This window comes from Rhea pennata, chromosome 9 (genome assembly GCF_028389875.1).
Source record: "Rhea pennata isolate bPtePen1 chromosome 9, bPtePen1.pri, whole genome shotgun sequence".
Lineage (NCBI taxonomy): Eukaryota > Metazoa > Chordata > Aves > Rheiformes > Rheidae > Rhea > Rhea pennata.
This window is the reverse complement of record NC_084671.1, coordinates 17,831,560-17,844,632: the sequence shown is the minus strand read 5'-3', so window position 1 is coordinate 17,844,632 and position 13,073 is coordinate 17,831,560. Positions and strand designations below refer to the sequence as shown.

Sequence of the window (13,073 nt, the reverse complement as noted above, 5' to 3'; positions counted from 1 at the left end):
GCTTATTTTCTTTGTGATGATTTTTTTAACGGAAATTAAACTGGAGTTTAAGACTGTTAAAGAAAAAAAAAAAAAAGTAAAAATCTAAAGTGCCCTAGGCGTAGTAAAGCAGGTCGCTGGGAGCAGTTGGTGCTGAAGCTTTATGCTGCTCGCGTTTGCTGCCTCGACAGCAGCCTGGCGCGCGCAGCGTGCGGCCGCGCTGACACCTGCGCGCGGTGGCCGCGGGGGCGGCGCCGGCGCGCGCCGCAGCCGTTGGCGGTTGGCGGTTGGCCGGCGACCGTTAGCCGGGCGGTGGGGGCGCGAGCCGCCGAGGGCGCGCTGCAGCGGGGGCCCAGGGCGCCGCGCGGCCCCGCCGGGGAGACCGCGGGGCTCGGCGGGCCTGGAGCGGGCTCGCGCGGTGCCGCACGCCGGAGCGCTTCGCCCTGCCGACCCGAGCTGCCGCCGGCCCACCGGCGCTCGTCGCGGGCAGGTGATGGGGCGCCCGGGGCGCGGCGAGTCGAGTCGGGGCAGGGCTCGGCGGGCAGGAAGGGGAGCCGGTCGCTGAGGAGGGAGGGGAAACGGGCGCTGTTCGCCTCGCGACGGGAGGGCGGGCGTCGTGGCGGTGTCCAGGCGCCGCTGCTGGGGGTTGGCGGGGAGATAATCCCTCTCCCTCCCGGGGCGGCGGCACCCTGCCTGCAGGGAAGCTTTGCTAAATCGTGGCTCTAACGGAGACAAGCGGCGGCTTTATTACTGTGTCTGAGGTCGTTAAAGAGCGAGCTCTCGCTCATACCGAGCGTCTGAGCAGGTCAGAGCCTGCTGGAGTGGGAAAGGCTCCCGAACAGGAAAGCAGGCTGGGGCTCTGGACGTTAATTCCTACCTTATTCGCAGCAGCTGTGGAGAAAGGTGTGAAAAAGCAGTGCGTTTGAGTGATGATGGTAGTGTGAAAAGCAAAGACATCTCTGAAACACTAACCAGGAGAAGGGTAGTATAGGACTTCTGAACAAGCAAAAGGGAAATAGCTACCGACTTGCTGCCTTTCCAGAGGAATGGTGAGAGGCAACTTTGGAAGGGTTACAGCAATGGAAGGCAGATTTTACTGCACTGTTTTAAGTGTGATGAAGATCTATTCTGCCGTCTTCCGTTGGTCAACAGCCTGCTGTTACTACATTTCTTTTGCTGCCACAGTAAGTCTGCCTAGGCTTTTCCACTTGCAGAGCTGTGGCAGAGGGTAGCTCTGCGTGCTTGCTGACATTCCCCAGGTGTCCAAGAGCTCAGTCAACCTGAGTTGGTGAGCAGATAACCCCGTATCAGAAAGACAAGAACAAAACAAACTAAAACAAATAGGAGAACCTGACAAATAGAGAGTACATCCTGAGCAGAAAGACATGTTTTTTGCGAAGTGGAATAATGTGGCCACTCTGGTCATAAGTTGCCCTTTTGTAACGGTTGCATAAGGTCTGTTTCCTATAAAATATATTAACATGTAAAGGCTCATTTTTCTGATGCTTAGCTAGTGTGAGCCAGCAGCCTAAAAGTATGCCAGCAATTGCAGAAACTGTGCTTTCCTTACTCTTTTTTTAATCTTTACCTTTATCACAGAGAGGCTTTCTGTGTGGTGCACACAGGTAATTACAGTGTGTCAGCTGTTCTGTGGGAAGTTCACACCCTTCCTTACCTTGCAGTGGCTTGTTCTTGTCCATGCCCTCAACCTACTCCTGTTAGTGAGCGTTCTGAATGCTGTTTAATTTCATTCTGGAAAGCCAGAGGCTTAGATTGTGCACAACTTAATACAAGGACGTTTTCCTCCCCGTCAGTATGGTTTATGCACTTGAAACGTTTTTAACTCCTAAATATGTCAAGAAACTCCTATCATTATAGTTATAATTTTGAATAAATAACTACTATCTTGTTTATGGCAGCTGCTGTTGTAAAAATATTGTAGCCTGCTTTTTATGTGTAGCCTACTTTTTTTTAACATAGTATGGAATTTAATGGGATTTTTACTATTTAATATTTGAAAAGTAATGTTCAGTTAATTGTGATAGATTAATTAAATGTAATATATCTGTGTTACCATTGCTATATAACCTGGACTTTAACATCAAGATGATGATAACTTGGATTAGGCCTGGGAATGGTCACTTGAACCAAAGGAAAGTAGTGGTTAGTACAAAGGGGGGCAGTTCTGATTTCATGTTTTGAAAAGCAAAGGCGCATGGATAATTTTGCCATTTTGTTACTCCATTTGCCATTTCCTGTTGGAGGAACATGGATTGATCTGTTTGCTTGTTCCTTTTCCTTGTGATGTAATTTCATTGCTGCAGGGTTTTATATCACTTCCTGCTTAGAAATGTTTATGTCAATGATTTTCAGTTACGGCTTGTGGATCTGTGAGTTCTCTGAGTGAGAATGGTGAGGGATTCATGAAACAACAGAGAAAATGAAACCTATAATCAGTTGTCTCTAAGTTACTGTACAAGGGAAGATATCGCTAATTAGAAATTACTGAATTGTGCTGGTCTAGGTGGCAGCTGTAAGAGTCACGCCAATGAGCAGGAATGCAAATCCTTTAAGAATTTGTGTTTTTCAGTATGACAGACTTGCTTAAGCCTATATGATAGGTGACAAGTATTGTTTATTCTGCGAAATATGTAAGAACAGTTAGTTGTATTTTGTTGCCCTTGAACAGTAGATTCAGTAAAGAGATAGTTAGTCCCAGTGACTTTAGGTTTGGGGTTTTTTTTTTTTTTTTGAGCCTTTTAAGTGATCTACAGTAAGAGCAGTTGAATAGGAAATTGGTATTAAGTAGTACCGCACCAACAAAGATGTATAATTTTTTTTTAGCCGAAGGAAAGATGCCTATTGCATTAAAGCTGAGCCATGTTCAGGAACAACCTGCACTAATCACATGCAGTCAGGGACATTACTCGTGACAGTAGACTTCCACAGTGAAGTATTGTTCAGATCTATCTCCTATCCTACACTTAGGGTTGAGACAAAGTTTAATGAATAATAAACCTACACAAGCTTGGTGGTTTCTGATTCTTTTTTTGCTGAGATCTTTATGCTTCCAGAAATGTGTGTAATTCAGCAAAATACAGCTTTAAAGCCTATACTGCCTCCCCAAAAGACCAGTTGTTGACTTAATGTTTCTGTTTTTACCACTTGCAGAGAGAACCTTAATGCTGCAACATTGAAAACAATTGGCATAACCAATAAAACAAAACAGTTGTCATATTGGACAATTAGTTGAAGAATCTCTTACTAAAACCATTTGTAATTTCAGACAGGGCTTTTTCCACAGAGCTTTCCATTCTTAGAGAGAACCTGTGCAGTACTTCCTTCTTAGAGGAAAAAGAATAAAGGGTTTTCATGCTTTTAATGTTTTCTTAGTTTCTGTATTTGTTTCTTGGGCAGAGATAGCCAGGTAAAAATTCAGCACAAAGAAATAAAGTTGCTTAAAACAAACTCATCCTTTTTGGATTCTTTCAAGGAGAATATTTATCCAACAAGCTTTTTACCATTAGTTTAATGTTCCAGGAGCCTTCTGGTGACAACTTGTGTAATATTTAAACAAATAAAAGAATGTGCAGATGTTTCTTTCCTCCCACCTTTTTAATAAGGAGTATCTTTATTACTAAGGTAAAGACTCTATCTTCCCATTTCTTCTGGCCCACAGAAACCATGTCACAACAGTTTTCAACTAGTTATTTGGTACTAACTGAAGTCTGCTAAATCTGTTCATGAAAATGTCTTTCTTAATATGCCAATGTATATTAAATTAATGTTTTCTAGGAGAGGTCTGCATTAGATTATTTTTATTACACAAAAATTAACTTCCTTTTGCAAGTTTTCTCCTATTTCTTCTAATCTTTTTTTCCCCATCTGTTTTTTGTTTTTTGTTTTTTTTTTTTGTTTGTTTTTTTTTGTTTTTTTTTTTTTTGAGTGCATGTAGGAAAACACACACTGTGAAGTTACTTTGGGATTTTTGTATTTGCAGGAGTGTTGCGGTAAAGCCAACACAGACAATGAAGGGGGACTGTAATTAACTCTCCATATATCTTTATTATTTAGTTTTTTGATAACAAAATATGGGAAAAGAGGTTGGAAAGATATATATTTAGAGCATATAGATGTTTGAAAGGTGTCAATAGTGTAGAAAGATTAGCATGAAACACAAAGGTTGCACGAAGTGTTAGGGAGTTTAATATAGCATATTGAGAAAGCCACTGTGAATGCCTTCCAGGCAGACTTGACTGTTAAACAGAGAGACCTCACACCTTTCCTGGAATGGAAAGAAGCCTCTATGAAACATGCATTGTACTTTGACACAAAAATTAATCAGATGATTTTGAGGCTTTCTTTTACCTATCAATTAGGTGCATTTCTTAATGAGATAGCAACCAAAATATTTCTAAACATTTTGTGAGTTACGTTGACACTAGCTAATAATTTCAGGCATCCAAACATTTCTGCATGGGTACTGACATGCAAAGTTTTTCTGAATGGTAGACTGAATGAGGCTGAATTTTTATATTTATTTTCAAAGCATCAAACCTTATGCAATTTCTTCTGGAGATTAAGCCATAAAGTAGGGTTTATGGTGAGCATTAACTTTGAGCAATTTTCTTCCATATTTTTTTAAAAACAAGCCCAACCCTGTTGCCTTGAAAGTCTTTTATTCTGTTCCTCTACAGTAAAACTTTACTTTCCTGTTCACAAACAGCTGAATATTGTTTTTGTCCAGTGCGTACATACTTTTCATGTCAGTCAGCTGTCTGCCCCTTATCCCCCACCCCCATTTTGCAATGTACAATTCCCACTTGCAGCATTTTCAGTAAACGTGAGTATACAGAAATAACTTCTTCTATAAAATTTCCATTAAAAAAATAACAAGTATTTATTTACAAAGTGTGTGCTACTACAAAGTAATATTTCCTATTGGTTCAAATATACTATATGTGAATGCCAGTGTTCCTATTAGGAGAGTAAAACTTCGTATTTTTCTTTGTATTTCTGTCTGTCAGTGTTTAAAGCGTATAAAATAATACCCACAATCTCTTTATGCTACTCCTAGTTGTGTACAATATGTTAGTAGAAACACTATTTGATCGAGGGAAAAAAAACAGAATAGCTTAATAGCAGTCTTTCTGCAAAAAGAAAAGTTTGTAATTTAAAAGTATTTGGAAATAAAGAAATCCATGGAGAATTCAAAAAATCTGCAGCAAATTGTATAAGACTAGTGGGAAACTTAGACTTTCCAAAGATACAGAAATTTAGCATGGAAAAAGGGAGCAAGAAAAATGCTTTAAGCTTAATTCTCAATTTCTGCCACATTTTTGTGTGATACTATATTCCAGTAGGTATTTTGGAGGATAAGAATAGCAGATAAAATATTAAATTAAAATCTTATGTAGTTTGCATCACCATGAATTATGTTTGTTAGTGCTTCTTTTCTTCCCACCCACCAAGTTTGCACATCTTTCTAAGTTCAGCATTGAAAGTTGGTATAAAATATCTTTGTCCAACTGGCATCCTCCTTCTTAAAAAGAAACAAAACAAAACAAAAAAACCTCCTCCATTTAAAGCAATTAATGGACTTTTAAGTGGCTTCTGCATTTTAAATATAGAAAGGATGTGTCTCTAGAAGATATTTACATGTAGAATATAGTTGATGTTAAAAAGTGCTACTGTAATGGAGATGGGAGAGTCACTTTTTTTTTCATTGTAATACATATTGCAGTGGGTCTGTAACACTGGTTGATACATAAATCAGGGTTATTTCATTATTAAGGGATTGATCTATTGCCAGATCTTCTTAGAAGTGCCAACAGACATGTACTGTTTTAAAATCTATGCCTCTACTTGCTGGCTAGTTGTTCCTCACGCTATGTAGAATGTGTAGTTACAAAGGTTGGTGCATTATTTGCAATCAGGTCCTGAGGGAAGAGGATTAATTCATATCCTAGTTCTTGCAGGCTTGTTCAAAGTAAGATTTTTTTCAGGGTAGATGTATAAAATACAGGGTCATATTGTTTGCAGTATTTCTCAATAGCAAAAACACTCAATCCAAAGTATTTTCATGTATACCTCCTGCCTTTAGACAAAGGAATGTGCCAGAAACTTGTGTTACACGTTTTGATTCAGATGGTGTTTTCCTGGGAAATTTTAGGAGATCCACTTAATCCCTGCATCACTTGCAGCTAAATCTGCTAACTGCTAAAGTTACATTACAGATGTAAGAAACCCACCAAAGAATTGGAGACTGGTTTTTGTGGAGATAACATTCTCTGGTCAATGTTTTAACCTTTTAGGTCACATACAACTCTCCTGAATGACAACACAAGTTAACTTTAATCAGACCTATGTGTTGCTGAAAGATTGACATAGGAACTGTATTTAATCTTCATTAAAAAATTTCTTCATTAAAAAAGCAATATAAACTAAAGTGTTCCAAATGAGTTATCTTTAAATTTTTGTGGAAAGGATTATGTGTATGTGGTGAAGGTTTATCTTTTTATTGCCTTGATCTTGTAGATGTGCCAGTGCTGCTACATGGAAGGGATGAAAACCAGAAAGTGCTAGGGATTAATTTTGCTGTTTCACTCCGGCTGTATAATGATTAAAAGGCTTAAAACAACTCACTGGAGAGAGACTTGTTTTGTCTTTAGAAAGTTTCCTATATACCACATAGAAGATTTTGATTTAAGTCTATGGTAGGATTTAAATTTTAGATAGCTGTTTCCTACTGTCAACTGGTGTTCATATTTTTAGATTTTTTTAGATGAATGTCCTAATTGTTGAATTTTGGATACTGTCAGAAAGATGTATGCAGGAAGGAAACATTTTTGTTTTGGCAGATCTTTGAGGCAGGCCAAAGTGGGAATATTAAAGGTGTGAATGAACAAGCATTCTATAAACAGCTGTGACAACCCCTTTGACTGGGCCAAGTGCTTATGTGAGTGTTTCCCCATCTACCTGTCAGCATTAGCTGGATTAGGATGGGGGAGGGGGGTGCTAAATCAAGTAACTGTGCTGAGTGAGCCAGGAAACATTTGTATGAGCAGCGGTACAGTAAGTTCGGTAAGAAAGGATGGTAATACATAGCAAAGGGAATGAACAGCTGAGAATAAGGGGGTTTTGTTTGGTTGGTTTGCTTTGCCTTGCAATACAGCTGGAGGAGAACATTTGTTCACAGACTCTTAAAAAAGCCCTTATCAAACTAACTCTAAAGCATAAATAGCAAAGATATAATCTGATCTGAACACTCAGGTTAAGTCTAAGGCATGAGAGTTTCAAGAAATGTTGCGGTGTCAGGACTTGGTTATGTGTATACCTTCTAGCAGCAAATTACGCATTTGAATTCAAATTTACTGCTGACATGCTTAGACGCATAGGTGTGTGACAAATTCTGATGCTTTACTGGCATGTCAGTTCTGGACATAGGTCAAGATTCATGAAATGGCATGTTTAAAAAAAAAAAACACACCAACTTCTCTTAGCTTCTCAATGGTTCATCAGTAGTGCTGCAGCAGGCACAATTTTCCAGTGTTGAGCATTTGAAGAGGCCTTCAGCCATAAAATATCCCAGACAATTGTGATAACTCAACTGCAGCATCTCTTTAAAATAAATTAAGCTTACAGTAAACAGAACAATGTTTCTTCAATGCATGATTGTTACTGAAATTTATTGTTCAAAACTTTACAAATCTCCTTTGGTCTTTCTTTCTCCTGCCTTTTTTTTTCTTTCTTTTTCTTTTTTTTTTTTTTTTTTTAATTAATACTTAACTCCTGACACCAAGAGAATCCTGTAATGAAAAGATACAACGAGGAGGGTCACAGTCTTAGTAGTTTGTTTGCTATATATCCTGTGGCTACTTGCTTTGTTTTTAAATTAAACCAAAACCCAAATGTCCTTAACTCATTAAAAGGAAAGCATTCTCTTTAAAAGTAGATCTTATTTAATTTCAGTTGTAAATAGCCAGTTAGTTATAACAATGAGTATTGCCCAGTGCTTAGTTTCAAATGAGATTAAATTTCAGCCATACTCCTGTGTTTAAAGGGGTGGTGTGGTCAGAAGAAAGAGCACTTGACATTTTAAACTTTAACTGTTGAATTCTGACTTCAGGCATTGTTATATTTGGGAGGTTTTTTGGGGGGGGAGGGGAAGAGAATTAAAACTTGGCTTTATTAGGCCTTTTTACATCATGCTGCTCTAAACTGACTTGGTTAACTGACACAAATCCCTTTGACTATTTTGTATACTCAGCAACTTGCAGCTGTTCAAATAAATTAGGAGTATTTCCAAGCTATACTTTAAAAGAACACTCCCTTCCCACCCCCCATGCCACCACTCCACCCCAAACCTCTTAGCCAAATTGGAAATGTCTTCAGTGTCACTTGTACTAGTTTAACGAAGCTAGCTAAAATCACGCCTTCAGTTAAACTAACATTATGTATGTGCTTTAGTGTTTACTTAAATATACACGCTTTCTTAGATTAGGTGGATTTTTTGCCATTAATTCCAGTGTTAATGAGAAGACTGGCACAGCTTTAATATAACTTTTAAAAACAAAATCCACAGACATTATATCTGATTTCCACATAATAGAAAAATGCTGTCTCCCACTCACAATTTTTCATCTAGTTTGTGGTGGTGACAATTTTTTTCTAAGTCAAATTTAGATTGTTTTTAAGCACCATAAAGTAAGTCCAGAAAAACTGTTTACTTTCAACTGAATGCATAACCAATAAATAGTGTTCCAAGACACAAACGTCACTTTTAAGGTCTACCTCAGATATTTATGGAAATTTAAATGTTAACTCTGCCTTATGCGGGATACAGTCTAGTACCAATTGCTAATTGTTTTATTTGAATGAATTTTAAGAGTATTGACGAGAGCAGAGGATGGTGGCAGCTGAATAGAAAATGGGAAAACCAGTGTTGTTAATGACTGGTGGCCCTCGGAGGAAGAGCCTGCATGTTGAAGGAACTGAACATGGCTACTGCCATTAACTTAGTGGGAGCTGTGTGATTGTTTAGTATTGTTACTCATAATTGCTCAGAGCTCAATTCAGATGCAACGTCTATATTTTGTGAGGTTCTAACTTTACTTTTATTTTTAAATGTGTCAGCTAATACGAGCAAGAGTGGCTGAATGACTTGCCTGAGATCATACAGGGAGTGGTTGTGGCTGGATAAGACCCAGAATTCTCCTAGTTCCCAGACTTTAGTATAACCACAAGACCACAGTGCTCTAGTAGAACTTCATTCTCAGCTGGAACTTGGCACAAAGAATCCCAAGGGAAGAATTTCCTTTTGAAGTCTCTTAAGTGTTCAAACTTGTTTTGTCCTTTGTATTTAACTAGTTCGGGGTGGGGGAAGGGGAAGGAAATCATGGTTCAACTATGTACATAAATGTTATGTGCTCCTAGATTAAAATATCCCCCAAAATTAGGGGCTGATAGCTTGAAGTTTGCCAGAAAGCAAGTAGCTGTGTACTCTGCTGCTTTGAAGGAAACAGACATCAATGGGAGCAAGACCTTACACAGGATCTTCCTCCTGAAAAGTAGAAAGCACAATGAAGCTAGGAAAACACCTTACGTTTCTAGTCAAGAAATTCTTTTGCCAACTTCTTGTAATTCAAAGTGTTCATCTTTTAACAATTGTTTAGATTAATGTTTTTCTGGGTTTTATTTTTATGCAAACTTTGAGTGGGAAGTGTAAAGTCAGATATATCCCCTAGTGTATGGGGCTGGGGGAATACTGAATTAGTTTAGAAAAATGTTCTGTCCTTAACGGTGCATTAGAATGTCCTGTGCATATCGGGTATCTTTGATCTGCTGTTTCCAATAAAAGCTGACAGGATAGTTTTCCAAAACCAAAATAATACTAATAAAAATTGTATCAAATGTCATTTATAAAATTGATAATTCCATAATAGCATGCCTGCAATCTCTTCCTTCTCTTACTACAGAATTGAACCACTTCAATCAAGTGCATTGAATCGCTCAGTGAGAACTTTTTTTTTTTTTTTTGTACTTGTAAAGCTTTTTTTTCTTCATATAGAGGTAGTGTTAGAAATTTGGTTGAAGTGAGGTTAGTGTTCATGCCTTGGTCAGCTGTAGTCTATGAGCCGTGTGCATAGGACAGCTTAACAGTCTTGCCCAGGGGCGAATAACATGGTAAAGCGTACAGGAATTTTTCTCTGTGCATTTGCGTATTATTTGTGTAATGCAGATAGCTCTATTTACTCCAGCGAGAGCTATGCCTAAACAATGGTGCCATCCTATCTGTACATCAACTGTAGGAGTTTAAGCTATCATCTGTTTAAAGTTTCTACCTGGATATTTTTTTTTTAGGCAAGACTGCAGGTGTGTTTGAATGCTCCTTGCAGTTTTATCTGTCCTGTATGTAGCTAGTTATGAGCCAACACCAGTAGAACAGCTGGGTAGCTTTCTAGCTAAAGCTTCATTTTTTTTTATTTTATTTTTTCTTACTAGTTTGGGCATAGTGCTTTTGGCCCGCGTTGTCTTGAGGGCAGATTTGTCTGGAAAAGATAATGTGGACAGACCTCATACTGTTAGGGTAATAGCCACAGCAATCAAGGAATATAGTTTGCTGCCATTGTTCAAGTTAGTAAAGTATTACAAGTTGCCTAATCTGTAACTAAATAACAGAGCGAAAGTCATTGTGTTCTGACAGCTAATATATTGGTACTTTTAGTATTATTTACATGTAGTATAAAAACTAAAAAGGAGTAACTTTTTTAACTGGATTCACCTAATTAAAAATAGTTAACTTCAAGACTAGTTAAAATACTAAATGTTAGAACACCATCAGAAAAGTACCATCTACACTGGATTTTGCTTTGCTATAAGATTTTTTTTTTTTAAGTCTTTGTGATTGGATGTGATTTTAAACATATAATACAGAGCCTCCTGTCATAAGGCTAATTTAACTGTTCAAACGGAATTCATGTTGTGTAACTTCAGCCACAAATTATTTTAAGAAGTTGCTTGGTAATAATATTTTCCAAAGACGCATCAAGGCTCGTGCAACAAGAGTTAACTATAAGCAAGTTAAATTATTATATTATACTCCTAATCAAATTATGATTTGTCAAAATTTAATCTTCTTCCTAAGTATCTTAACCTATGACTTTAAAAATTTGACTTGCCTGCCCTGAATTTTAAAATCTTGCCATGAAAAGATGTTGCCCAAGATTCTTAACATAGAGGCCTTTTTTAAAATATACATGCTGTAAAACCAAATAAAATTAGAACAGTAAAGGAGAACTTATACTGGATATACTATAATTTATAAATACATTTTCACTTATTTTTTTTATTGGAAAAAGAGCTGGTGCAGAGAATACTGCTGTTTTAATCCTGACTGCTTTAACAGCTAAGAATAATCACTTATTATAAATAAATTAGGCCTGTAGTATAAATGAACATATGAACCTTTCAAAAGAGACATATAGTATTATTTTTAGAGTATCTAAAATGGATTTAATCTATTTCAAGAGTCATTTAATCACTTGCAATTTATATTACTTTAAGAATCTTCTATACAGCCAGTTGAACAGAAAAAAGCAAACATTCTAACAGCCCCTCTCCCTATAATAATTTTCATACAAGGTATTTTTAAATAGCTATTTCAGCATGTGAATGTGCACACGCTACTTTTTTTTCCTTTTCTTTTTAAGGTAGCACAACCAAAAGACAATGTGAGAATCAGCATTTGTTGACTGACCCTGTTTTCTTCTCCGTTTGGTTAGGATAAGGGGAAGACAGAGACTTGAGACAAAATGCCCCAAAATGGATAATGTGAACTTGATGTTTACTTTGCCAGATCTCCAGGGACTTTGTTCTTTTCCTTGGTTTTAGTTGATTAAAAAAAAAAAAACACACTCTCACTTTGCTCTGTGTCTGCGTATCACTCTGTGTTCAATTAAAAAAATTTTCAGTTTCAACTTTGGATATGTTTGTTCTGAATCTTCACTGAACACAGTGCAAACAAAAGCAAGAAACTTAAAATCCAGAACAGGAGCTCTCAGTAAGAACATGTATGAGTAGTATTTTGTGTACTCAGTTTTCTACTGTCTTTATTCTGGGGAGGAAGGATCTTCATCTTCATCCTCTTCATCCTCATCATTGAATGAGCATGGCGTTTCTCCCCTTGATTCTGAGTAGCGTGATGTTGCACTGCTGGACTGTTGACTGCTAGGGGCGAGGAACTGCCCAGTTGCTAAGGCCACTTCAGCATCCAAACACAACCCTGGATTCTCACTATCAAAACAGAAATGTTGAATTTTAGAGGATTTCTCATGAAGGTTTAAGTTTTCTTTTTTGGCTTTGCCTCCTCCTTTAAGAAAAGAGATGTTACGTATGAGGAAACATCCCAAAAGCTTTACATGAAATACAGCAATAGTTAAGAAAATCACTGAAAATATTGGAAAATAGCTGGAAAAGACTGGGAGGCTGCTTTGTGTGCGCATGTGTGTTTAAGCTTAAAGAGGAATTCATCCGCCACAGATTTGTCTACACACAGAAATGTAATTAAGTTATTAAATGCCCTAGAGAATACCCTGACCCAGAATAATCCTCCCTCCCCCTCCTTTTTTAAAGGTGCAGGTAACCTCCAATGTAAGTGCATGTGTGGTTGGGCGAGCGGGGAAGGATTTTTTTTTTTTTTTTTGGTTTGTTTTTAATTATGAACAGACAATGTGGACAAAATTTTCTTCTGTGAGACATCAAGCAACAGTGCATTGAGTTACAAAATATTAATTTATATTCTTTGTAAGTACTATCAGGCTTTCTGCCATATAATAATTACCTATTTGTAGTCTGTGCCCAGACAGGCATTTAAAGTTAACCGGAAAACTCTGATCTTTTAATAAAGGCTTGGAAGTGATTCTACTCCTTTGAAAAATAGATACAAACCAGCATGTTCAAAAATTCAAGCAAGTTGATTTGGCCTTTCATACTTAATTACTTTATCAAGGAAGATAGCGCAAGAGACTTTCGGAATCAAAAATCAACTGTAATAGGAAAAAGATCTCACTTTCTGCTTGTAAATGGTATGAAAT

At 37.7% G+C, this 13,073-nt stretch overlaps 1 protein-coding gene across 4 annotated transcripts in view; it reads right to left on the bottom strand.

Moving 5' to 3' along the window:
* Positions 1-4,641: 4,641 nt before the first annotated feature.
* TFDP2 (transcription factor Dp-2) overlaps positions 4,642-13,073 on the bottom strand; it is a 57,056-nt gene continuing 48,624 nt past the window's right edge. For all 4 annotated transcript variants that reach the window (XM_062582335.1, XM_062582336.1, XM_062582337.1 and 1 more), the window contains one exon: positions 4,642-12,273. In XM_062582335.1, coding sequence (XP_062438319.1) covers positions 12,090-12,273 — 184 coding nt within the window. In that variant the 3' untranslated portion in view covers positions 4,642-12,089. The remainder of the gene's footprint in view (positions 12,274-13,073) is intronic.